Raw genomic sequence first — 25206 nt, 5'->3', positions numbered from 1 at the left:
ACCGAGTCAAAAGCCGCCTTGAAGTCCAGGAACGCCGCCACCAGCTTCCCCCTCTCTCTCCTTCCTTGTCTTCCCACCAGATAATTCAACACATATATATTGTCTATCGTTCCTAGACCTCTCCTAAACCCTGTCTGGTTCTGCGGCACCATCCCCTTCCTCTCCACCTCCTCCTCTATCCTGCCCGCCAGAACTGCTGCGTACACCTTGTACAGCGACGGCATGAGTGTTATGCCTCTGTAGTCAGACACCTTCTCCCCTTCACCTCTCTTCACTATTGGGATTATCAGCCCCTCCTTCCACTCCTCCGGCCAGCCCTCCCCTCTCCACACCCTATTGCAGACCGCCCTAATCATCTCCAGCCCCTTTCTTCCTCCAAACTTCCAGGCCTCGTTAGGAATCGCATCTATTCCCGCCGCTTTTTCTTCCTTCAGCTTCCCTACTACCCTCTCCATCTCTTCCATACTTATCTCCTCTTCTCCATCTTCTCCCCTCCCCCTCCCTGTATCCAGTACGACTCGTTCCTCCGTCCCACCCAGCAACCTCATGAAGTGCTCTCTCCACTCCTCTTTCCCTATGTTCTCGCTCACCTTCTTCCTCCTAACCCTTCCTCTGTTCACTATCTCCCAAACTTCTTGTTCCGTCCTCGCCTCCCCTATCTCTCTCATCACCCTGTCTCTCTCCTCCTCCTTTTTCCTTTCACACAGCTGCTTGTACTCTGCCTTCCTTCTCCCGTACTCTTCTCTTGATCCTCTCCCCCTCCTCCACTCCCTTAATACCCTCCTCGTTTCGCTTTTCATCCCCCTGCACTCATCGTCCCACCATCCCTCCTTCCTTCTCCCTCCCCTTCTTCCTCCTTTCTCCTCACTCCTCACCATTTCTCTTTTCACCTTCTCTGTCATCTCCTTCACTATCTCCTTCACTCCGACCTTCTCTAATCTTACTTCACTTATTCCCTTTTGATACTCCTTCTTCATCTCCTCCGACCATCTGCCTCGTTTCCCTCCCTTTCCTCCACTCTTCCTCATTCTACTGCCCCTCCTTCCTTTCTTCATGGTCACTATCAACGGATGATGATCCGAGTCTATCCTATCACCCACTACTACCCTCTCTATCCCACTCCTCGTACTCCCATCCCCTAACACGTAGTCAATCACCGTGCCCGTCCCCCCCCGTATATGTAAACTCTCCCTCCTCATCCCCCTCAATACCTCCATTCAAAATCTCCCAACCAACCTCTCCCATCATACTCGTTAACAACCGCCCCTCCCTATTCAACACCTTATCCTTGGACCTTCTACCTCTCCCCTCTTCCCCTTCCTCTCCTCCCTCTCTCCCTCCTGTCTCACCTGTCCTTGCATTGAAATCCCCTCCTATAATTACCTTCCCCTCCTGTCCCTGCAACTCCATCCATCCCCTTATCTTCCCCAACTTCCTTTCCATATCTCCATTCACATACACCGCTACCACCGTCCAAACCTCTCCCCCAGCCTTCACCCTCCTCACCATGATTCCCTCCTCCTCTTCCTCCTTGTCATCCTCCCCCTCCCCCGCCATCTCCTTCCTCACCCCCACGACCATTCCCCCTATCCCTCTTCCCCTCTTATGCCTCCTCTTCGCCCCCTGCACTGTCCACACATATCCCCCCGGTAAACGTCTCCTTACCTTCTCCCAGCTTTTTTCCTCCATCCATGTCTCGATTAAAACAATTACTTCCCACTTTTCTATTACCCTCCAAAAATCCTTATCCTTATTCATTAATCCAGCTACATTCCAGAACCCTATCTTCCAATTTCCTCCCCCCGTCCCACTCCCTCCCCCCTTCTATTAGTTTTTTCCCATCTTTCGTTTCCCCTCTTTCCCTTCCCCCTGATTTTCCTCCCTTTCTCCTTCTATTCCCTCATACCCCCCCTCCCTACCATTTTTCAACTCCTCTTTTTCTTCGTCCCATACCCATATCTTTCCATCTATGAATATCTTCCCATACCCCACTCTTACCCTCCTCCCTTTCCTTGCCTCCCTGCTCCCCACCTCCCTAAGCATCCATTGCATCTTCCTCTCCTTCCACGTCCAATCATCCCCTAATAGCTCCCTCCTCCCTTGCAGCTTGCTCTTTTTCCACATCACTTCCCTTTTCTCCTCCACGTTCCTTAGCTTCACCTTCAGGACTGTCTCCTCCCCCTCCCTCCTCCTTCTTCCTATCTCCTCCACCTCCTCTACCTTCACACCTGCCCCTATTCTATCCAACAACCTCTCCGCCGTTTCTTTCGCAGAACCTCTCCTTATCACTCTCCTAATTATCACATTTCTTCTCCTATCCTCCCTTTCTTTCATCTCCATCCTCTTCTCCATTTCTTTCACTTTCCACCTAATCCCTTCCCCCTCATCCTTCCTCGCCCCCATATCCACTGCTCGCCCTGCCACCCTCTTTTCCTCTTCTACCCCCACCTTGCTACCCTCTCCCCCAACCCCCTTCCCCTGCTTCCCCTCCAAATCTTCAATCCTTCTCTCCAGTTTCTCTCTTTCTTCCCTCCATTTCGCTTCTTTCTCTTCCATCTCCTCCCTCCATTTCGCTTCTTTTTCTTCCATCTCCTCCCTCAATTTCGTTTCCTTCTCCGCCATCTCCCCTCTCACTCTATCTAGCTCCTTTTTCACCCCACTAATCTCTTTCTCTACTATATTCTTCACCTCCTCCATCCACTCTTGGTCCAGCTCCCCTCTAACTTCCCTTCTTTCCATCTCCCTTATCCGCTCCTCTTGCCCCTCTTCCACCTCCCTTTTCTCTTGCACGCCACCTCTTCCTTCCTCACCCCTCCCCGGCGATCTAGATATCTTCTGACTTCTTCTAAACGCTCTCTCTTCCTCTTCATCCTCCATCTCCCTCTTCCTCATCCACATTTCCTTCACTCCTGCCGTTCTCCCCCGGCTCTCACTTCTCGTTCTCACCATCCTTTCTGCGTTTGTTTTCCTCCCTCTCTTCTTCTCACCTCCTATCCCCTTCTCTTCACTCATCCGCTTGCCTGTTTCCTGCCTTACCGACTCTTTCCTCCAAACCTGATTCCACTCTCTTCCACCGATGTCGCTGTCGTCGCCACAAACTCCTAACCTCGCTTTCACCTGCTTCCCTTTCTCACCTTTTTCTTCTTCTCACTCACCAATTCCCCCTATCTCTCTCTGCCTCCTGCTCCCTTTGACTTTCCTTCTACCTGCTCTGACCTTCCCTATCTCCTTCACTGCTCTATTCACTCACTTCCACCCTATTTCACCTCCGCTCACTTTCACGCTCTTTCCCTCTATATATATATATATATATATATATATATATATATATATATATATATATATATATATATAATAATAATAATAAATATAATAATATTATTAAATTAATATTATGTATAAATATATAATATTAATAATATCATATATATAAATAATAAAAATATATATAATATATATCTATAATATATATTTATACACGTATATGCATATACGTATTGTAGGTACGAGTTTGCAAGTGTTAGAAATACATTAGTGTAACCGTAATTTGTTCTTCTAACCGATCATTACCCTATAAAATGAACTTTTTAAAATCTCTACAATGTTTTCATTTGAAACGAGATCAGCTTACCACCCCCCTCCCGTCCACTGTTCACATCTACTCTTCCACCCCGTTTCTCTACCACCTCCTTTTACTTTACCCTTTTTTCCTCGCGTTCCTCTCATATTCCTCTATCCTGAATTGTAGCAACGACAACGGCTCGTGCTCGAACAAGTTTAAAACGTGTAATTTTTCAATCTCGATAATGCACGTCGAGACTTGCTATTAAATCAACGTTTTATCGCTTACCCTACCTACCAACGTTAATTCATACTTTCCGCTTTCGTACTTTCATACTTTCATACTTTCACACCTCGTACGACACGAATAAAGCCATTCGTCTTGTACCAACCTACCTAACACCATCACCACCATCAAAAGCTTTTCGAATATCTTTCCAAGAATAATTTTCTTATCCTCGATATTAAACGTTTCTAATCGATCGATCGATTCGATCCGATCCGATTCGATTCATTGCAAAGATAAGGGAGGGAAAAATGAAAAGAAGAAAAAGTTTTCCCACGATAACGATAAAATTCCTGATCGAAATGGAACATCTCTGTGAAGTGTATTTAAGTGTAAGAAATTAATTCGACATCATTTCTTTAATACAAATAAATTTAATATTTATTATTTGTGTTAAATGATCGGTAAAATAGTAAAGAAAATTAGAAAAATTTTACGCTTCAATTATCTGTGATCTTTCGAATCAACATGGATTATTATTTATTTAGGTTAATAAATATTTTATGTTATGAGATATAGAATGAAATTTTGCACGTACAATAAATTTTTGTTGGAACTAGACTTCAGTGTTAATTATTAAAAAAAAATTATAATTATAATAATAATTATAAAATATATTTATTAATTATAAAATATAGAAATTAAATTATTATTAATTATATAATTAGTATTAATTATATATAATATAAATTATATATAAATATATAATATTATATATTATTAATTAAATATATAATTTATATATTATATTATAATTTTATATATAAAATAAAATTATATATAATATATATAATTTTATAATATAAAAAAATATATAATTTATATATTATTAATTTATAATTTAATAATTTAATTAATTATATAAATTATATATAAATATATAATTAATTATATGTAATTAAAACTAGTTATAGAAAAAAAAATACTATCAAACGCATACAGAGAACTAAAAACATTTTTTTTCCTGATTTTTATCAACATTTATAACTAAACGAATGAATTTTACGTGCAAAGATGAGATGGGTGATTGTATAAGATGCTTTCGGCGTAGGTGGTTGTGCCTAAGGCAAAAGAAAAAGAAAAAGAAAAAAATATGTGAAGAAAATAAAAGAAAAGGAAAAGAAAGATAGGAAAGGAAGAAGGGAAATAGTTGGGAGAAAGGTGAGTGTAAAAAAAAAGGAAGCCAAGAATGCCAGACGACGGACTTTAGAAGCAAGCAAAAGAATTTTCTCTCTCTTTCTATCTTTCTTTTTCTCTATCCTTATTTTCTTTTCCCTTATTTTCCCTTTTCATCGTTTAGAAGTTCTTCGCGAATCCCGAATATTCCACCTACTCATCCTTTTTCGTTCTTCCTTCGAAACTCGAATCTCGGGGCCTCGCGTGATACGCAAGAAGAAAGCTGGCTGGACTACTACTAACCGAAAGGTAAAAGATAGAAGAAAACTTTTTCCAGCCTTTTAAAAGATAGACAGAGAGAAAGAAAGAGAGAGAGAGAGAGAGAGAGAGAAAGAATTTCGAAAGGAGATCTGTTGCTAAACTCTCCGAATTGTCCTAGAAAAATTCTTGGCAAACGGCGAAATGTTCGTTCGTCGAGCATCGACGAATCTTCGCGAACTATGGAAAGGGATTACCACGTATATATATGTGTGTTGTCTGTGTCTCTAGATGTGTATGTGTGTGTGCGTATGTTTATTCGAGAATAGGTATATGCATGTATTATATATTCCTGTATGTGTTTTAGCTTTGTATAAAACTTCGGTAAAATTGTCTTCCAGTTTTCCTACGAGATCTTCAAAGTCCACCGAAGGGAAATATTCGAGCTAAGGAAAAAAAGTAAAATAAGTAAAATAAAAAGAAGAAGAAGACGAAGAAAATGAAGAAGATGAAGAAGAAGAAGAAGAGAAAAGAGAATTTTCGATCGGACATTTTCTCTTATTCGAGCTAAACAAGACGACGTTTCTTCGATTTTTCTCGCAATACCTTCCATCTTACTACCATCCACGTTTCTTTGTAAAGAGAAACTGTTTGAAGAATAAACTTTGTCAGATAATAAGGATCTGTACCGATATATATATACAAAATATATAAATAATAAATATACTATATATATAAATATAATAACATATACAATATATATAAATATAATACACATAATATTTTAAATTTAATATTAATGTATTAATATAGTATATTAATAAATTATATATATAGAAATTAAATATATATATATATAGAAATCGAATAATATTATATATATTATAAATATAAAAATAAAAATAAAAAGAAATAAATAAAAACAAATAAAATAAATAAGATAAATATAATAAAATAAAAAAAAATAAAAAATATAAATATTAAATATATATAAAATCATCCTTTGGAAGAAAATAACGAATAACAAAATCTCATGGGATGAGTAAAAGAAAAGGGGAAGGAAGGAGGAAAGGATTTTCTCTTATCGAGATTAAACCAAAACTTGGAAACGGGGAATGGGAGGAGAAAGGGGATGAAAAGGAAAAGAAGGAAGAAGATAGAAGAAACTGGACGAACGAAGACCATAAAACTGGTTCAACAAATAACAAAGAGACTTGAATATAAGAGAGAAAAATAAGAATAAAGAGAAAAATATAAAAATCGTTGCTATAGGATGTATCTTATAAAGGTGCTTCTTCTCTCAATATGTACTCACCTGTACATACATACATACATACATACATATATATATAGAAGGATAAAGAAAAATAAAAGAAAATAAAACTATACGCAGTTTTCATGGTAGATTCTTGAATCGCGTATAGAAGTGAGGAAAAGAGTGTAACTCTGGGATGTTGGATAAGAGAGGAGGAAGAGGAAGAGGAGGAAGAGGAGGAGAAAGAGAAGGTGGAGGAAATGCGGAAAGGATGTGAAAGTCGAAAGCTTCGTAGTGAATAAGAAAGAAAGAAAGAAAGTAAGAAAGTAAGAAAGACAGACAGATAGACAGACAACAAGCTAAGAAAAAGAAGAAGAAAAAGAAAAAAGAAAAAAGAAAAAAAGAAAAAAGAATAAGAGAAAAGCTGAGAGAAATAAAAAGAAATTGTCATCGCAAGGATGGGGTTGGATGCAACCATCCTTGTAACCATACCAAAAGCGAGATCGGCCAAGTTTGCCCCGGCTTCTTTAACTCCTTTTCTCTATCCAACATTCTCGAGACCCTCTTTACAGCCACTGTCATTTGTTTTTACGTTTACTCCTCGTTCTCGTAGTCCTCGTCCTCTTCTTCGTCCTCGTCGTTCCTTATAAAATCCGACGGGTTTTCTACCTATATATACACACCTTTTCCCCAACAATCCCATACCTTTCTAGACATTCATATATACCGACAACAACCGCGAAACTTCCTTCTTCTCTACTCGTAGACTCCAATGTAAGATTTTCAACAGACAACAAAATAAAAAAAAGTAAGAGATAAAATAAGGGTGTTTTTCCAACGTGATAGAAAGAGAAAGGGAAAGTGAAAAGTGGAAAGAATGGCTTGGATGCTTCTACCTCGTTTAAAGCGAGTTCAAATGCCATGACAATCTTCGGCTAACTCTTTTTACATTTTTCTTCTTCTTCTTTTCTTGATAAAAAAAAAAAAAAAAAATAAGAACGAAAGAAGAAAAAGAAGAAGAAGCTGACAGAAAAATTTCAAATGTCTCGTAGAAAATGCCTTTCTTTTTCTCTCCCTTTTTTTTTTTTTTTTCTCATTCACTTCGACGTTAGGAATACTCCTAGAAATGGGACCACCCCCTTTTCCCACCCTTCTTCTGTTAGAGATAGTAAAAGAAGGAAATCTTTTTAAGGTAACAATTTTGAACTACCAACTACTTGGATTTCCCCATCTACTTACGACTAAATGAAACTTATACAGATGGAAATGTTCGGAAAAGGTAAAAGTTCTTTAGAAGGTTTGAGAAAAGAGTGGTGGGGGATGGAAAAGGGGAAAGGGGAGTGAAACTCACGTCAACGTGTTACAAGATTTTATAGTAAACCTCAAAAACCGGATTTACCGAGAGCGTGATAGCGATAGTAACCGTTTTCAAACGTTAAAGTTTTCCCGTTTTACTAGTAAGCGGAAGATAAACACCGAACTTGAAAAAAAAAAAGATAGAGAGAGAGAGAGAGAGAGAGAAAGGGTGGTATCTTTTTCTGGGTAAGGTAAATCCTTACACGATCGAAGGTAATCTTTTTCTCTTAAACTAAGTAGAATAATCTTACATCGATGATACTACAGATAACTCTTCTATAACACGTTAAATAAATTTCCTAAAAAAAGCTCATGATTTAGTATAAACCGTGTTATATGAAACCCCATAGGTTCACATTAATATTTTATTAGTTTTTATTATGTATTATTATTATTATTACTAGCTATGCACCGCCACGCATTACTGTGACGTTGTTATACAGATAAAATTTAGGTTCAAATGTTTCACACACTCACTCAGATTATATTTAGAATTTAATTATATCATTTTTTTTAAATTAATTAATTATTTTATAAATAAATTAATGTATGATAATGTAATGTATGATATAAAATAATGTTTTTATTTAATTAGAAACAAAAAAAGACAATCATTGCAAAACTACTTCCATTTGGTTAGTATGAATATCATTATACAGGTAATGTAATTTTGTTTTTCTTGCATTTTCGTATTATGGCAAATAATGGGTTAAATATTGAAAAAACAAAATCATGTGTTATCCAATAATGTAAAAGTAGAAAGTATTGCACAAAAGTTTTCGCAATGTATGAATCGTGTTACACAGAAACCGTATTATAGGATTTCGTGTTATAAAAGAGTTACCTACATTCGTAAATAAATTATTAACGTGAATAAATTATAACATTTGATATCATAAACGATGAGTTTTTTTGTTGTTGTAGGTCTGATTAAACCTGAGAAAAATTTCATTCGTAGAATATATTCGTATGTTCTTATCAAACGACGAAAGTAGAAAATAAAAGAATAAAAAGAACAGAAAAGAAAAGAATAAGAAGAAACTCGTGAAATTTTTCATCGTAACAGCCGTTAAAACGAAACGACTTTACCGTTAAAGGAACAAGAAGTTATGAGACATGAGAGAGTAGTACTCACGAAAGCTGATGTTAGAGGGTTTTACGATTTTCGGGCAAACCCTGAAGAGGCCGAGCTTGAATCGTACGCTGACAAGGTTTGTTGAACTACTAGGTAAATACGGTATGTATAATTTTTCTTCCGTGTGAAGCCATGCTGGACCCAACAATGCAGTACTCAATGCTGCCAATGCTGCAATCCCACAAACCACACCGCATCTCGTCAATCTTGTACCACCAGGACCACCCGGACAACACATTCTGCCTTCTTCTTCTTCTTCTCTTCAATGATGAAAAACACAATTGACTCTATTTTACTTTATCCGTATAATGAAATCATTTTTGTTTTTGGTTTTTCCTTTTTAATAGGAGATCACCTCGTTAATGAGATAACTTCTTGACTATCTTTCACGATAGGTAATGTCATTTGATTGATTTCAACTTCTCGTAGATTCATTCTTTCTTCTTTTGTTTTTTTTTCTTTTATATGAAAATCAATTGTTCAGCGTTTTACATTCACTCAAGTTTTACGTACACTCATAGTTTAATAATTTCATTTCATATCGTTGAATTATCTTCTTAAACGATTCCAAACGTCTCGATGAAATTCTGAAATGATTTTTTCCAGACAAAAAAATTATACAAATATATAAGAAAAATAAAATAAAACAAAATTGTTTTAAATAAAAAATTAAATCAAATCTAATATTTATCAATGATTATTAGATAACAGATATTAATTCATCTATCATATTCTCGATCATTACACGCCAAAGAAGAACTTGTTTACGAGAATTCGAACGAACGAACGAACGGTGGTAATCGAGACGACCGTTAACGCGATAACGAACGTCCCCTTTACCCTCACCTCCACCCACAAACCCCTTTCCTCCCCTTGCTTCAGCCGGTGCACTTTTAATTGTGTGTCTTGGATTTCCGTCGTTCATGAATATTCCGTGCACGAAATAAAGGACATTTATTCGCGAATATCCGTTCGATATTACTGCATAATTGGAAGTTATAATATAAATTTCGCGGTTTTAAGTTAGGAGAAAAAGATATTAATCGTGAGTAATAATAAGGATAACGATTACATATTAATATATATAGATAGATAGATAAATAGATTGATCAAGGAAGACAGGATGAATCATTTTAATAGGGCCCATACTTTTCTTATTTCAAAAATATAAAATCATGAGTAACAAAGATAAAAATTAGATATGTAAATAAATAGATAAATAGTTCAAGAAGAAAGGATAGATAATTGTAACATAAGCTATACTTTAAAAATATAAAATCCTAGATAACAAGGAGAATGATTAAATATGTATATAGATAAATAAATAAATAAAAAAGTAAATAACAAAACTCATACTTTTCTTATTTTAAAAATATAAAATCATTGATAACAAGGATTACGATTAGATGCGTATCATATATAAATAAATAAATTAAATTAAATTAAATAAAAACTAAATAAAAATAATAAATATAAAAAAAATAAAAAAGAATAAATCATTTTAACATAACCTATACTTCAAATGTTTCGCGCACACACCGAAATCTATGGCTAACAGATAGCATTGGATATATCTGTATCTTTTTCTTTAATTTCTAATTTAATTAATTATTTTATAAACAAATTAATATAATAAAAACCTAGCTGTATACAAATACTACGTTGTGTCCAAATTTTAAGACAATTGGTAAAGTACTTTTAGAAGATTACCGATTAGGAACAAACGAAAAATCTACATTTATATATATATATAGATATACATTTGCTACCTTTAAAAATCTTCCCCTCCCATTTCTCACAGTTTCCGAAAAAAAAACCCAGGCAGTCTTATCCAATACCTCTCGTTATTTTGAAAACGATACCGTAATTCAACGGATCATCATAGGGTAATTTCTATGCGAATACGTACATATGGTCGGCAGTTTCGAGCCTGTGGCGATTTGTCGGTCGAATAGCGATAACGCCCTCTCCCTCCCCCTCTCAGTCCTCGTTCGATGAAAGCGAATAATCCCGGGCTACGATAAGCGAGTTATCGAGACTCCATCGAGTTTGACTTTATCGATTCTCCCACTCTCACACTCTCACACTCTCTATATCTGTCTATCTATCTATCTATCTATCTATCTATCTCTTCACTAGGGAATCAAACGATCGGTATTCTCTCGATCCGGTTCTCTTTCTCTCTCTCACACTCTCTTTCTCTCTCAACCGCATACCACACGGCTTAATGCACGATCCGACTTTTCTTCGATTTTCGATCGTCCGGATCGCGAAACTACGACCTACGGAGAAAATCCTATTTTGGTTAACCCCCCACTACCTCCCCTCTCTCCCCACCTTCCCCCATCTATCACTATAAAAGATTTAACGCCTTTAAAACTTATACGAAAATCGAGATGACCCGCTAAAACTCTCTCGATCACTTTTATTCCTTTCATTCTTATACGTTTTAGTTACATCTCTAGTTGCCATTATTTCTCATTCTCTTTCTCTCTCTTACTTTCTGTCCTATTTTACCATTAGAATTATTTTCATTTCATGGAATTTTCAAGAGATTCCCCTTTTTTTTATTCTTTTCAACGATAACGAGAATTGCTGATTTATTCATTATATTGCTCGAAAATCGTTGATAATTATTTAAATTGGACGCAAACCCATTCAGATAATTCGTTGTTTGAAAATAAGAAAAAAAATATATTTTTGATAAAAAATCATTGACTATTTTTAGACATCTGGTACATATATATATATATATATATACCTGTTCGTCCGTCTTTCTTCTTTTTATTTTCTTATCAATAACTTCGTGATCAAACGTTTTAGATTGAAATCTAGTCTTTCGCAACCCTGACTTGTTCATGACCACGATAAAAGCGAAAAATGTTTTCTTAGAGACTAATTTGAAATTCCTATCGCGAAATTTGCCTTTTCTTTTTTTGATAGAATCGACACATTCTAGAATAAAATCACGAATTCTTCTCACTAATTCGAGATACTTCGTAAGGAAAAAAAGAAAATTTTTCTTTTCTTTTTCGATCGTCTTGTAAACGTTGATTCTCGAATTTAAAAGAAAAAAAAACGAATCTTTAAAGAAATAATTGTAAATCGAAAATTAACTTTCCCCGATTTATTTAAACTTTCTATTCTTTTCTTATTTTTTAAATTTCTGATCGATTTTTATTTTGTTTTTTCTTTTTCTTTCTTTTTTTTTTTTTTTTTTTAATTAAAACTCTTGTTGAGTAACTAGGAAAAGCGATCCGTTTGCACTGCACGAATCCGAACATCAAAACGATGAATTCCCGTTAAATCGTTGAGGATCCTTGTTAACGCATCAACAAACATCTGTCTAATACATATTCATATTTCTGTTAAATAACACAAACTATTTATACGTGCGTGTATGTACATATTATATCAATCGATCCAATTTCAAGAATGTTCCCATATTATATCATTCAATCAATTTTTTTTTTTTTTAATTATACTACTTTGTTTTCTTTCCATTTCATGTAATAATAAGTATAATAAAACCGATCAAAAATAAAATTAAAAAAGAAAACAGAAAATAAAACAACAATAATAATAACAATAATAACAATAATAATAATAATCAACGATTTTCGAGCAATAAATAATACTATTGCCATTGTATTAAATAATTAATTTCAAATTTTAGTTATGTGATTAATTAAAGAAATATTTCGTACAATCCCTGACACACATAGATAGAAAAAAATAAAAAGAACAAAAAAAATGGAGAAAAATCTAAAGAATATAAAGGTACAGGTGAAGTATAGGAGTAGCGTGAAAAAAAACAAAAGGTAGTTCTCTGATAGCCCGTTTGTTTACCGGCTTGTGGATCGTCACCAAGCCATTTTTATTGGCAGCCAGTCAGGGTGTCGGACAAACGTCGGAATGGTGTTCGACGTGGAATTCGTTGACTGCGTGGAACCGTACTACGAAAGAACAGAATGGAACTAGTATGTTCGTCCTTGTATGAGAAAAAAAACGTAAAGAGAACGAGTTGGAAGCAACCAGGATTCGTGCTTCCTTTTTTTTCTTTTTTAAATGGTCAACTAGATGACGGATCGTCCTGTGACAGAAGGATTTCGTGAATGAAGCTTATATGTTCTAAAAATCCTACTTTTACGATTAGAGTTAAAGAAAATTCTATAATTTTAGAATTACACGTGTGTTTGTATATGAGTGTACACTGTGCTGGTATAGATGAGACCAGATGAGCTAAATAAGCCACGAATTTTACATATTATAATATAAATATAACAAAATTTATATTATTAAATAATTATAATGAATAATAATATTTTATATATTATTATAATTATTTTATATTTATTTTATATTTTATATATTATTATAATTTTATATATTATAATATTATAACAAAATAAAAATTTGTATTATAATTAATATTATTATATTAAAATTAAATTCCAATAATAATTACCTAAAAATAATTTATGATAAAAAAGTAAAAAAAGAAATAAAAAGAAATCTTATTATTTATATGATACGATGGTTTATTCCTTCGATTGTTCATATCTCACGTTTTCGATGGTTTCATTTGACGATAGTTACTTTATTCTTTTTTTTTATTTTACAAAAAAAACAAAATCACGATCAATCAAAATACGCCCTTCGTGCGTAACTTATAAATAAGATTTTTTTGCTTTTTTTTTTCATCCACAAGGTTTGCAATTTGTTCTACTCGATATGCTGGATATAGTAACACAGCCAGAGAATTTTCTTTCTATCGATGTCTGGTGAAAAGCGATCGACATTGGTTCTACAACATGAGATATATATATATAAGTTAAATTCCCAAACCGACACACCAGCAAAACGTGAGGAATCCACTAGACGAGGATATTCTGAACCAACCAACTTCCACTCTTCATTTTTCTCTCTTTCTTTCTTTATTTCTCTTCATTCTATTTCTTTTTTAATTTTTTTATTTTTGTTTTATTTTTCCTATAACACGCATCCCCAATAAATGATTATAAATTATACTTTATATATAGAATACTAACAGTGTGACAGGAAGATAACTCGTTTTCGTCTCGTTATCATTCCTAACGTGTACGCTCGTTCACGACACGCATTTCAAACCATTATAATGGTATTCCATATTTTGCAAAATATCAACACCGAATAACAGACTATCAATTTGTTAACAGTCAAATTAATTCCTTTTTTTATTTAAAAAGAAAAATAATTATATGGACATAATAATTTAGTAAAATTGTCAATAATTTATGATATTATCTAATACAAATAATTAGAAATATACAGGGTGGTTTACAATATCCGAAAATAAGTATTAAAATATAACATTGCATTTAAAAAAACAAAGTTGACCAATAAATCTCAAAAATAACTCAATCTAGCAAAAAAATATTAATTTCAAATTGTAGTCTTGAATTTTTCATACAACTTTTTTTTATCCACTTTTCTGTTGCAATTATACTTTCGGTGCTATTTAAGTGGAAAGAACTGTTGAATCATCCTGTATACAGGATAGGAATTTATACGTTGTACAAGATAACTAATTAATTAGATAATACAAACAAACGGAAAGTGTATTTTAAAAGAAGAAACATATATCTCGTAACGACATAAATGAAAAATCATGTGGAAACATTTCTAAAGTAACTTTTATTTTAACAGAAAATAAAAATGAAAATATGAGAAAGGAATGTAATGTGTGGGATGGATATTAACGAATGAGCGTAAAAGTGGAAATAAAAATAATAGGAAACAATAAAAATGAAATGAAATGAAATAAATGAAAGAAAGGAAGAAAAAAATTATCATAATTTACTAAAAGTATTAAATCCAATTAAAATCGAAAAAAAGAACAAAAAAAAAACAAGAATGAGAAAAAGAGAAAGAAATAAATAAATCTTGATGAATCACGGAAAAGATTGAGCCGAAAGTTAAATATTAAATCATTCGAGGAAATTAATAAATGAAATAGAATCGTGTCTAGAAAGAATGAAAGAAAAAAAGAAAGAAAGTAAGAGAAAATAAGTAAAAGAAAGTAAGTAAGTACTTTCTTAAATTCGTAATTGATTGATCTAATTTGATAGATACCATTTATCAATCTGTTTACTCTAGTATTTTATTTATTTAATAAAATAGTGAAGAACAAATTATCGAAACTAAGATAAAAGATTTCTTCATAAAAGATCAAATAAAAAACACTTTCCTAGAAAGTAAAAAAAATATACGATGTTTTTAAATAAAATAAAATAATAAATCAAATAAAAGAATTAAAAATAAAAATAATTCGTTAATAAAAATCAAAAACAAAATACTTTCGTAGAAAAAAAAAATTTACCATTTTTTTAAATACAATAAAATAATAGATTAAAAATAATTTGTGATAATAAAAAACACTTTCCTAGAAAATAAAAAAAGTATACAATTTTTTTAAATAAAATTAAATTAACATTGAAAAATAATTTTTTCTTAAAAAAAAGTGATTGTTTTTCATCTCGAATATTTAAAAATATATTATTTAACACTTAACCCACCTAGAATTAAATTTTTTGTGAAACGTTTGTAAACTGTATAAATAAATAATAATCAATTTTATGTAAATACTTACAATAAAAATCTTCACACACCTTTTCTACAATGTAATACCTAAATTTTAAGACATTTACAATATTATATCTTTTTTTAAATTTCTTTTGAACCGATAATTCTTACACCCTCTGTCATTGTTCTACCTTTAACCCTTCAATCCCTTTCGCAATTCCCATTACCGAAACGCTCTTCCGGAAATAAAATGAGGGAAGGAAAAAAAAAGGACAAGACAAATGATAAGTAAAGTAGAAAAAGAACAAGAAGAAAGAAAGAAAGAAATAGAAAATAAAAGAAAGAAAAAAGAAAGAAATAGATATCTTTTTCTTTAGGAAACGAAAAGAAAAGTAGAATATCGATTACGTACGAAGTAGAAAAGCGATCGGCCGGATGGGCCCATATCGTAAGAAGGGGGAATCCCTTTTTTCCTTTTCTCTTTCTTCTTTTTTTTTCCAACCCCTCGAAAGGCCATCTACGGGTTATTTCGTGCAAGCACGCGAAACTACGTCGGTGTACGAAACGTTCGTCGTTCCGCCACTCCTTCTTCTCCATCCGTTCGAATCTCGGAAAAAAAGAAAAACCTCGGAGCTTTCTCACAGCAAGCAACCAAGCAAGCACTTGCTCTCTTTCTCTCTCTCTCTTACACACTCTCTTTCTATCTCCATCTTTTTTTCTTTCTCTTTCGATCCAGGAAATACGTCAACGATAATAGTGGCCCTCCGCTTTCTACCATCGAACCGTACCCAACCATCCCCTACTCCCTCTTTCTCTCTCTTTTACTCTTCCACCCCCCTTCCCCTTCCCCTTACCCTCTACCCCCCACCCGATCCGTCTCTTTTTCAAGCTGCCCGCGATAACGGCAATCGGAATTAATTTCTTCGAGAGCGAGCAAACGTTTTAATGGTTTTTTCACATAACTAGAAATCCATTAACGGTCTACCCTGGCTAAGCTTTCCTCTCATCCTTTCCACCCCTTCCTCCCCCCCTCCCCCATTCACTTCTTTCTCTTTATCTATTTTTCTCTCTCTCTCTCTTTCTCTCTCCTAGCACCATCACCACTACCACCCCTTTCGTACCACTCTTGGTAACATCGCACGGTCGAAGAATTACGCGTTTTTTACTCTTCCAACGTTACCACCACCTCCCACCCACACCTCGCGTTATTCGCAATACCAGTGGTGAATGGTTGTGGTGGTGGTGATTGTGGTAGTGGTGGTTGTCCGTGCACTCTTCACAAACCCCTTCTTCACAAGTGCGATTTCTGCCCCGTTTCAACCAACCGTGTCGTTATTTTCCCCCTCCCCCTTCTAATTTTCCCTTTACCTATCTCTATCTCTCTCTCTTTTCTCACTATAGACACTTTCCATCCTTCATATCAACCATTTCTTTCCATCCTCTCTCTCTCTCGTTCTTTGTATTTCCATCTCCCTGTGAACCCCTCGAACTAACACCCACTCTCTCACACACTACCCCCAACCCCCATCCCCACCCCCACCATCACCTTTACCGCGAATATATCTTCGAAGTCATTCACCGTTGCGCACCCTTATCGCGTTCAGAGCGGATACGCCACTTCCACGAATTTTGCAGAAATTACGAGCGTTGACAAAGAGCGACGTGCGGTCAGAAGGGAAAGGGAAAACCAACTGGTCCCTCCATATTTGCCATACAATGAAAAGAGAAAGAGAATGGGGAGGAAGAGAGAGGGTAGAGGAAAGTATTTTAACCATCATCACCAACACTATCATAAAAATGTTCTTTTTTTATTTCTTTTGTCTGTTTGTTTGTTTGTTCATACGAAAACCGGGTCATAATGTTTGCCTTTAAAACGAGATTTTTTTTTACTGTTCGTGGATCAATCATTCAAATGGGGAAAAGGGATTGGTCAAACCCTATCGATTTTTCAAATAACGAATACAATTTTGAATACGACTAGGTGGTTCAAGTAAAAAAACATTTGAGATAGCAACAACTAGTGATTCGTAGGGTTTATCAAAGTCTTTAGAAACTTTTTCAATTAATTTTGTTTTAGGTTAAAAGTATTGTTCAAGTTTGTTTTATAATATTATTATACATTTCGTTGATTTAAATATAAGATTGTTTTTAATTGATTTGGAATTAAGTTTATAATTGTTATTTTAATAACAAATTATTGTATAATTATTTATTATTATTTTATTGTTATTTTATAATTATTATAATTAATTCGAATTTAGGTTTATATAGTGACTACATCGATCATATTGTATACTAAGATTTGTTTGCAATTAAAAAAGAAAAAAATAGAAAATGAGAAACAAATAAAGAAAACATACGTACACACAGAAAACAGAGGATAAAGAAATTCGATGGATCAAATAAATGTAGCGTAAACTCAACGGAAAGATTTCAAGTTCACGTCCCCTTATCTTCTTTAAAACGTCTCGACGATACAAAGTTTCAAACAAGAAAAAGAAAAAGAAGAAAAAAAAAGAAGAAAAAAAATAAAAAAGTGATTTATAAAAAGAGAACAAGAAAAGATAAAAAGAGAGACAAGTGGGTGGGTTAGGTAGGAAAGGGTGGAAAGGTTGAGGAAGGGTGGAAAAGGGTGAAATGAAGAGCAAGCAAGCAAGCAAGCAATGGCATCGTTCACAAGACGAAAACGGGAGCGTTAATGCCTAAACGGACGTTGGCCTTTCCAAGCGTAAATGGTGGTCGGTTTCGAACTTTTAATTACTTGGTACTTAAGAGGTGGTGGAAGAAAAGAGAAAAGAGAAAAAAAAGAGAAAAAGAGAAAGAGAGAGAGTTGTTAGAGAAAAGATAGAAGAGACTCGTAGCAAACGTGGAAGCAAGAAACTTGTAAGAAAAAGACAGAAATAGAAAAAGATAGATATATATAGATATATAGATAGATATAGAAGTGAAAAGAAGGAACCTTGCGGACTTTGAAATGAGCAAAAGGACAAAACTTTAGCTCCCGTTAAAATAGGTTTTACCTACTCGAAACTACCTCCTAACAAGACCGAAAATCTTCAAGAACCGTTTTCTTTGGACAAGCTTCGCAGAAGCTTCAACAACTTTGAATGATCTCTACTTTTCTCTAACGTATAAACGCGAATGCGACCTACCGATCAGCACTCAACCCTTCGTTATTTATCTTTCCTTTTTTTTTTATTTTCTTCTTCTCTCATCTTGTGTTTCTCTTTATTTATTTCTTTATTTTATTTTTGTAAGAAACAACATTGAATTACAGTTACTTCTATTATTAGATAATGGAAATAAAAAAAGAAAACAATTTTATAAAATTATTTTCAATAATTATTAATGAAAGTTTGTATTTATTTCTATCAAATTAATAATTTGATCAGAATTTATTGCAAAATATATATGATATATAAAATTGTAGATTTAATTTGTCCCTAACCTCCAATTACCTAAAGTACTTTACCGATTATCTTGAAATTATGACACAACGTTGCCTTTACATACAGCTAGGTTTTTATTACATTAATTTATTTATAAAAAAATTGATTAATTTAAAAAAAAATAAAAAGATACAGGTAAGTCCAGCACCATCTGTTGGCCATAGATTTCGGTGAGTGTGGAAAATATTTGAACATAACCTAACTTTTATTTATACGACGACGTCACAGTAATACGTAGCAGTGCTCAGTTAGTTTGTAATAAAAATAAAAATTAATTATTTGTGTATAAAAAAAAGAATATTAGAACGATTTATTTTAATTGAATTCAACTATTAATTTCGAAGTAATAAAATAATTTTTTAAATTTGTAAAAAAAAATGGTGTACAAGTAAAATGGAAAAAATTCCAAATTCGTATGAATATCAAAAATATATTTTCTAACATACGACTAATAAATTATTTCATCATAATTTCTATAGAAACAAATCATAACTAAAAAAATAATGAATATATATATATATATATTTCTATTTGTTAATTGAACGAGGTATCTCTAAATCCGACCACCCTTTCTGACCAAAACGAAAGGGCTGTTTTCATCATCCTTATCACCGAACAAAAATCATTTCGTTAAAAAACATTTGGAAAAAAACGTGCTCTCCATTTTAGAACGAAACGTTTTCTCGTGTAAAATGTATTTACCTTTGTGAAAAGTTTCTACGAGCTAACCATCCACCAGAAGGGACTGAGAGGGGGTGTATAATTAATTTAGGTTTTATTACTATGAATTACGGCAAGAAAAACGATACAATAAATGCTATTAGTTTTTTTTCCTCGTCTTTGTTTCTTTTATACACACACGTACACATACACACATATATTTCTATCTATATATGTATAATTTCGTTAAGTTGTTTACAAGGTTGTTCGCAAAAGAGAGTAAAAGATAAAAAAAAAAAAATTATTTAAAATACAACGTTTCATCGGTTTCAGCGGAAATTTCAGTATTCTGTTACTACGAAAAGAGAAATAAAAAATAAAAAAAAACCTAACAAAAATGTGATACTACTCTCTCTTCGTGACATCGGGAAAGAATCGATTCTGTAACTTAGTACAGTAAAATGTCATTCTTTACAGAATATAAAAAAAAATAATAAAGAGAAAAACAAACATGTATCAAATAAAGTAATAACGTGTAGAACATTATACAAATATTATATATATATATATATTGATTTGAATTATGAAAAGGAATGTTTGGAAATATAATTAAAGAGATATTATTAGTATTGTAAATAGTATATAGTATATATATATAATATATAGTATAATATATAATAAATAGATAAAATTATAAAACAAAAATATAGTCGATAAAAATTACGATTATTAAACCAGTTAAAAAAAAATGATTTGAAAAAAAGAAAAGAAATAAATAAACAAGGATCAAGTTTTTTGTTTGGTTATAGTCTCGTAAAAATGTATCAAACGATTAAATAAACTAACTTACAAAAAAAAGAGGAAAACGAACGATTGGAGAAAACGAGGTATTAAATGTGCTTTACAATCTGATACCGGTACACGGTTTGCGTTACTTCGCTTATTAAAATCGATACACGTTCTCTACGAATAGTAGAGAGAGAAAGAGAGATATATATATATATATCACATAGAGACATATTTCAACGCGTGTCCATCAGCAAACAGCACTCGTACACCATCATCATTTGGAAAACGAGGGGGGTACTAACAACCAACACGTATGTCTACTCTTCAAGAATTATCTAATAACCAATTTTTTATTTATCCAATGAAAGAGTAATGTAACTTCATATTAACGACTATTTATAAAAGTAATAAAAATCCAAATAAAAGAAATTAAATTATTTTAAAGATAAAAAAAAGATTCGTGATACAATGATGAAACAGAAAACAATGAATAAAATATTTTTAATAAATAAAAAATATAAAAATTTTTATCTATAAACCTTAATTAAAAATTTAATTTTATAAATTTATTTATATAAACAAAAAATATATTTATATTATAAATATTTTTATAAATAAACCACGAATATAATATAATAAGTATGTATCTGTTCTTGAATTATTATTTAATACATAATTTTTTATTCAATGAAAAACTTAACGAATAATTAACGTAATAAAACAAAATTTAATAAAAAAAAATTCGTGATTCAACGACGAAACAAAAAGGAAGCTCCAAACTATTAAAAAACAAAAAAAAAACAAAAATAAAAAACGAAAACTTACGTTTAAAAATAAAATTTGAGCAAAAAAAATTCTAAATAAATAAAAACTAAAAATTCATTCTTACCTGGCCCAAAAGCAATGTTCGTCACCTAGGTATTTCCCCGCGGGCCAGTGAGTTCAATGTATTTAATTGAAAAATGTATAATTCGTGATTTCCCGAAGGGCAGAGACTCGTCTCTACCGCACCCACAACCTTATCCCACCCACCCCCAACCCCCCAATGTTGCGATCGTTAATCCACGCTGGAATAAAATTCCTGTAGGACGTTTCTTCTCAACGAAGCGAGACGATTTGATCGTTCGATCCGATCCGATTCGATTCGATTCGATTTGATTCGATTCGTGATCGGCTTAAGTTGCAAAGAATCACTATACTATCATCTCTTTTCCTTATCTCATTCTTCTTCCTCTTCTTTCTTTATATTCTTATCTAACAATAAGAGAAGGTTAAAAGAAATAAAAAAACGTAAACGGAAATAGAAGAGAATACTCGTACTCTTGTTGGTTTTTTAAGTTGTTTTTTTTTAACTTGAAACCCTTTTCTTTTCATTTCTCGATCGTATCATCAATTATTTCGTTCTTATCAGTTTTCTTCGAACGAGACACATCGACAAGGGATGGGTGGGGGGAGGGGGGGGGTAGAGAGTGGAATTCGTTGCCAGTATAACCGATAACAATGTATCTCGTTTACCGGTGGATGAAAGACGTAAACAATTTCCGGTGAATCTAACTCTCTCTCTTTCTCTTTCTTTCTCTCTCACATCCGGCAAAAGTATCTATCTTTTTTTTATTTATTATTGTACCGGACAATGTTGTTGCATTGTTGTTGTCGTACAGGTAAAAGGAGTATAAAATCTGTTGGTTCAACTAGAAGACATAACGAGAGAAACGTTTATGTTATATATCACGCACACAAACACACACATAGAATCCTTATACTCTGACTCAACCCTGATTATACCCCTTTTAATCTGACATATGTGTGTATATTTTGTTTGAAAATAAGAACGGGTTATTTAACGTTAAATTATCGAGAACGATTATGACAAGGAAGTTCGTCGTTATTCTCACAAATTTATCGTTCAAGGAAATTAGATACCCAACGTCAATACGATCTTGATTACAACCCCCACATTTTCTCACCCTCACCACTACCATCACCACTATCAGCATCACCTCGTATCTCTTCATCCTAGGATTATCGTAAGGAATAAAAGGTTTCTCGAATATTGGTGTCAAATATTCCTGGATTATCCCCTTCACCATCTCCCCCCTCACCCTTATGATATTATTTATCATAACGATCGTCCGTTAAGGTTCAAAAGATAATGATAGGTGTTAATGATCATTGGTGTGTGCGTGATTTTTTGTACGATTCGTTCTTATTTCTTCAACCCCCTTCTGTTATTTTCACGTAACACGTTTCCCACGTTCGACGTTCCACGAAGTCATTACGTACGCGTCAGTGTCAGACCGTATCCGGTACCGCAGCCGCCACGGCTTGAAGAATACAAAAAAAAAGAAGAAAAAGAGAAAGGGAAGGGTAGGGTAGGGAAAAGGGAAAAACGAAAAATACAAACGAGAAACGGCGAGAACGCAAGAAAATGGGACAAAAACGAAACGAGGATAAAAGATCGGTTGCAACAACGACACGGACCGACCAGTGCAATATTTCTTCCCTGTCATGAGCGGTCGTTTGGCCCAGATATCTCTCTGCCAGCAACTTTCGAGAGAGAGTCAAAACTCACGTGAACCACCCTCTCAACGGATACACCATTGATCTGATCAAATTCAACGAAAGAATACGAATCTTACTATATATATATTATTAAGAATCTCAAATATTTATCATGTTCAAGATTCTACGGAATAATGGTTGAGATACTTTTTCAAATCGGATTTACTTTTTGTTTCTTTTTTTTTATATCTAATATAAAAAGCTCTGAAATTTTTCTAGCAGATACAGAAAAATGGTATGAGTTGTAATAGAAACGAAAGTGTAAAGAGAATTTAAAATATTATTCTTTCTTTTTTTTTTCTTTTCTTTGCTTCTACTGTTTAAATAATTCTAAATATAAATTAAAATGTTATGAAGATTTTTAATAAAAGTGTATTTTTTTAAATGTAAATATATATACACTTTTCACATCCGTTTTACTATGTTTTATGTTTTTATATATATCTTGTGAATATTATTAAAGTCGACCAATTATATAAAACTAGTTATAGTTATTAGAAAATTTTTAGATTAATGGTAAATTGTTTATTTTTATAAATTACCTTTTTTTAGGATTAATAGGATGCACGTGAGACAATTATTAACTCTACAAAATATATATATTCTTTATTATTTTTTTTGTTATAGAAACTCTTAGAGCATAGAAAATTAAACAGGCTCATGTTTTATTAATATTTTATTATCTTAACAACAAAATAACATATTTTTAAAAATTCTTTTATATAGTTCACATAACTACCCCTACATCTCCATATCTACTCAAAAATTCAGAGCACTTTACTCAGTCTACAAAAACTTATTCCATTTAAAAAAGTGTCCGAACATTCTGCAACGTCTATATATATATGCATACATATATAGAAAGAGAGCAAAAAAAAATGAGAAAGATAGAAAGAAAAATCTAATCTCCACGAGATCGGAGTCACACCATATATAAACAACGTTTACAAAATTTTTAAAATTAAAATTAAACCAAAAATATAAATACAAGGAGAAAATGAACAGCAAAAAATAGGACAAATTTATTTAATAAAACGAAAAAAAGTGAACAAAAAATTGATCATCGATGTCACCCTTTTCAATCACAATTCATTTGCAAAACTACGAACCGAATGATTTTTTTCACGTTTCACAAATATTACAATATAACAAATATAATAATCAACTTAATATTCTAATTACATTTAAGCAAAAAGAAAAATAATATAACATATAAATATATATATATATAATATAATTTTAAACACATACGAAGATAAGATCACGCATTTAGATAAAAACAGATAAACAAACTGAAGTAGTAGTAGTCCTCGTGTTCTATCGAATAAATTTTACTCCGAACAAATAAATAAACCTTTTTTAAGGTCCGGAAAGGTACGTTCGAACGGTACGACGGCCAAACGCGTACTGGCTCTTCGTAACGCGCGCGCCACCCTTCCACCTTAAAACGAATAGTGCCGGTGAGAACCGAACGAATTCCGAACGAATCCCGAACGAATCTCCGAACGTACGACGAACTACGATGAGGGTTGACAACCCTCGAAAGCATCGCGCTTTCAGAAGGAGATGATGCTACTGCACGCTCGTTTACCCTCCTCGACCACACATACACATACACATATACATACACATACACATACGCACATATATGTACACACATTACCCAGACTATCCTACGCGTTATCTAATTGCCTTATGACCAGATATAAAAGGGTGTTCAACAAGTGACGAAACACGACCAATTGATAATAATCTTATTAAAAAAATAAAAATCGACAAATTATATCACGCATTCGCAATAACACACATAAACTCATTGAATGTGTAATATGTATATAACTATATATACATGAAAACCTTGTTATCATTCGATAATGATATGCTAATCCCATTAACGCTTGGATTTATTTATTTTATCACTACCGAACGTATTTCCAATTTATTTGCCTTACCAAGGTTAAAGATAATACCAACTACTATTTCCAATTTTAATCTCAAAAAAAAAATAAATAAATAATCCGTACTTTGACCTCTCACACTCTATGTTTTTTATTGTTTTTTATTTTCTTTCTTTTTGGTGTCGCGTACAACGCGTATACGAGCGTGCCAATGAAAATTCATTAGACCGTCGTGTCTCTCATTCTTCATTCCTTCGTTAGCGTGATATAATAGACGAAATTAGTTTTCATATACATATATACTTGCATTTTATCTA

At 33.0% G+C, this 25206-nt stretch overlaps 1 protein-coding gene across 2 annotated transcripts in view; it reads right to left on the bottom strand.

Annotated features, from left to right (window-relative positions):
- LOC107068637 (uncharacterized) overlaps positions 1-24407 on the bottom strand; it is a 206099-nt gene extending 181692 nt beyond the window's left edge. The window contains exons 1-3 of one of the 2 annotated variants that reach the window (XM_089176806.1): positions 24243-24407; positions 21319-21683; positions 8968-9554 (exon numbers count right to left, since the gene is read on the bottom strand). In XM_089176806.1, the coding sequence (XP_089032932.1) occupies positions 8968-9205 (238 nt within the window). In that variant the 5' untranslated portion in view covers positions 9206-9554; positions 21319-21683; positions 24243-24407. The remainder of the gene's footprint in view (positions 1-8967; positions 9555-21318; positions 21684-24242) is intronic. The other variant, XM_089176805.1, reaches the window with a different exon arrangement.
- Positions 24408-25206: the final 799 nt, after the last annotated feature.

The sequence above is a fragment of the Polistes dominula genome, unplaced genomic scaffold (genome assembly GCF_049000335.1).
Source record: "Polistes dominula isolate Pdom_NZ unplaced genomic scaffold, Pdom_raw_medaka contig_12, whole genome shotgun sequence".
Classification (NCBI taxonomy): Eukaryota; Metazoa; Arthropoda; class Insecta; order Hymenoptera; family Vespidae; genus Polistes; species Polistes dominula.
Note: the sequence above shows the minus strand (reverse complement) of the source record. Positions and strands in the feature narration are given on the sequence as shown.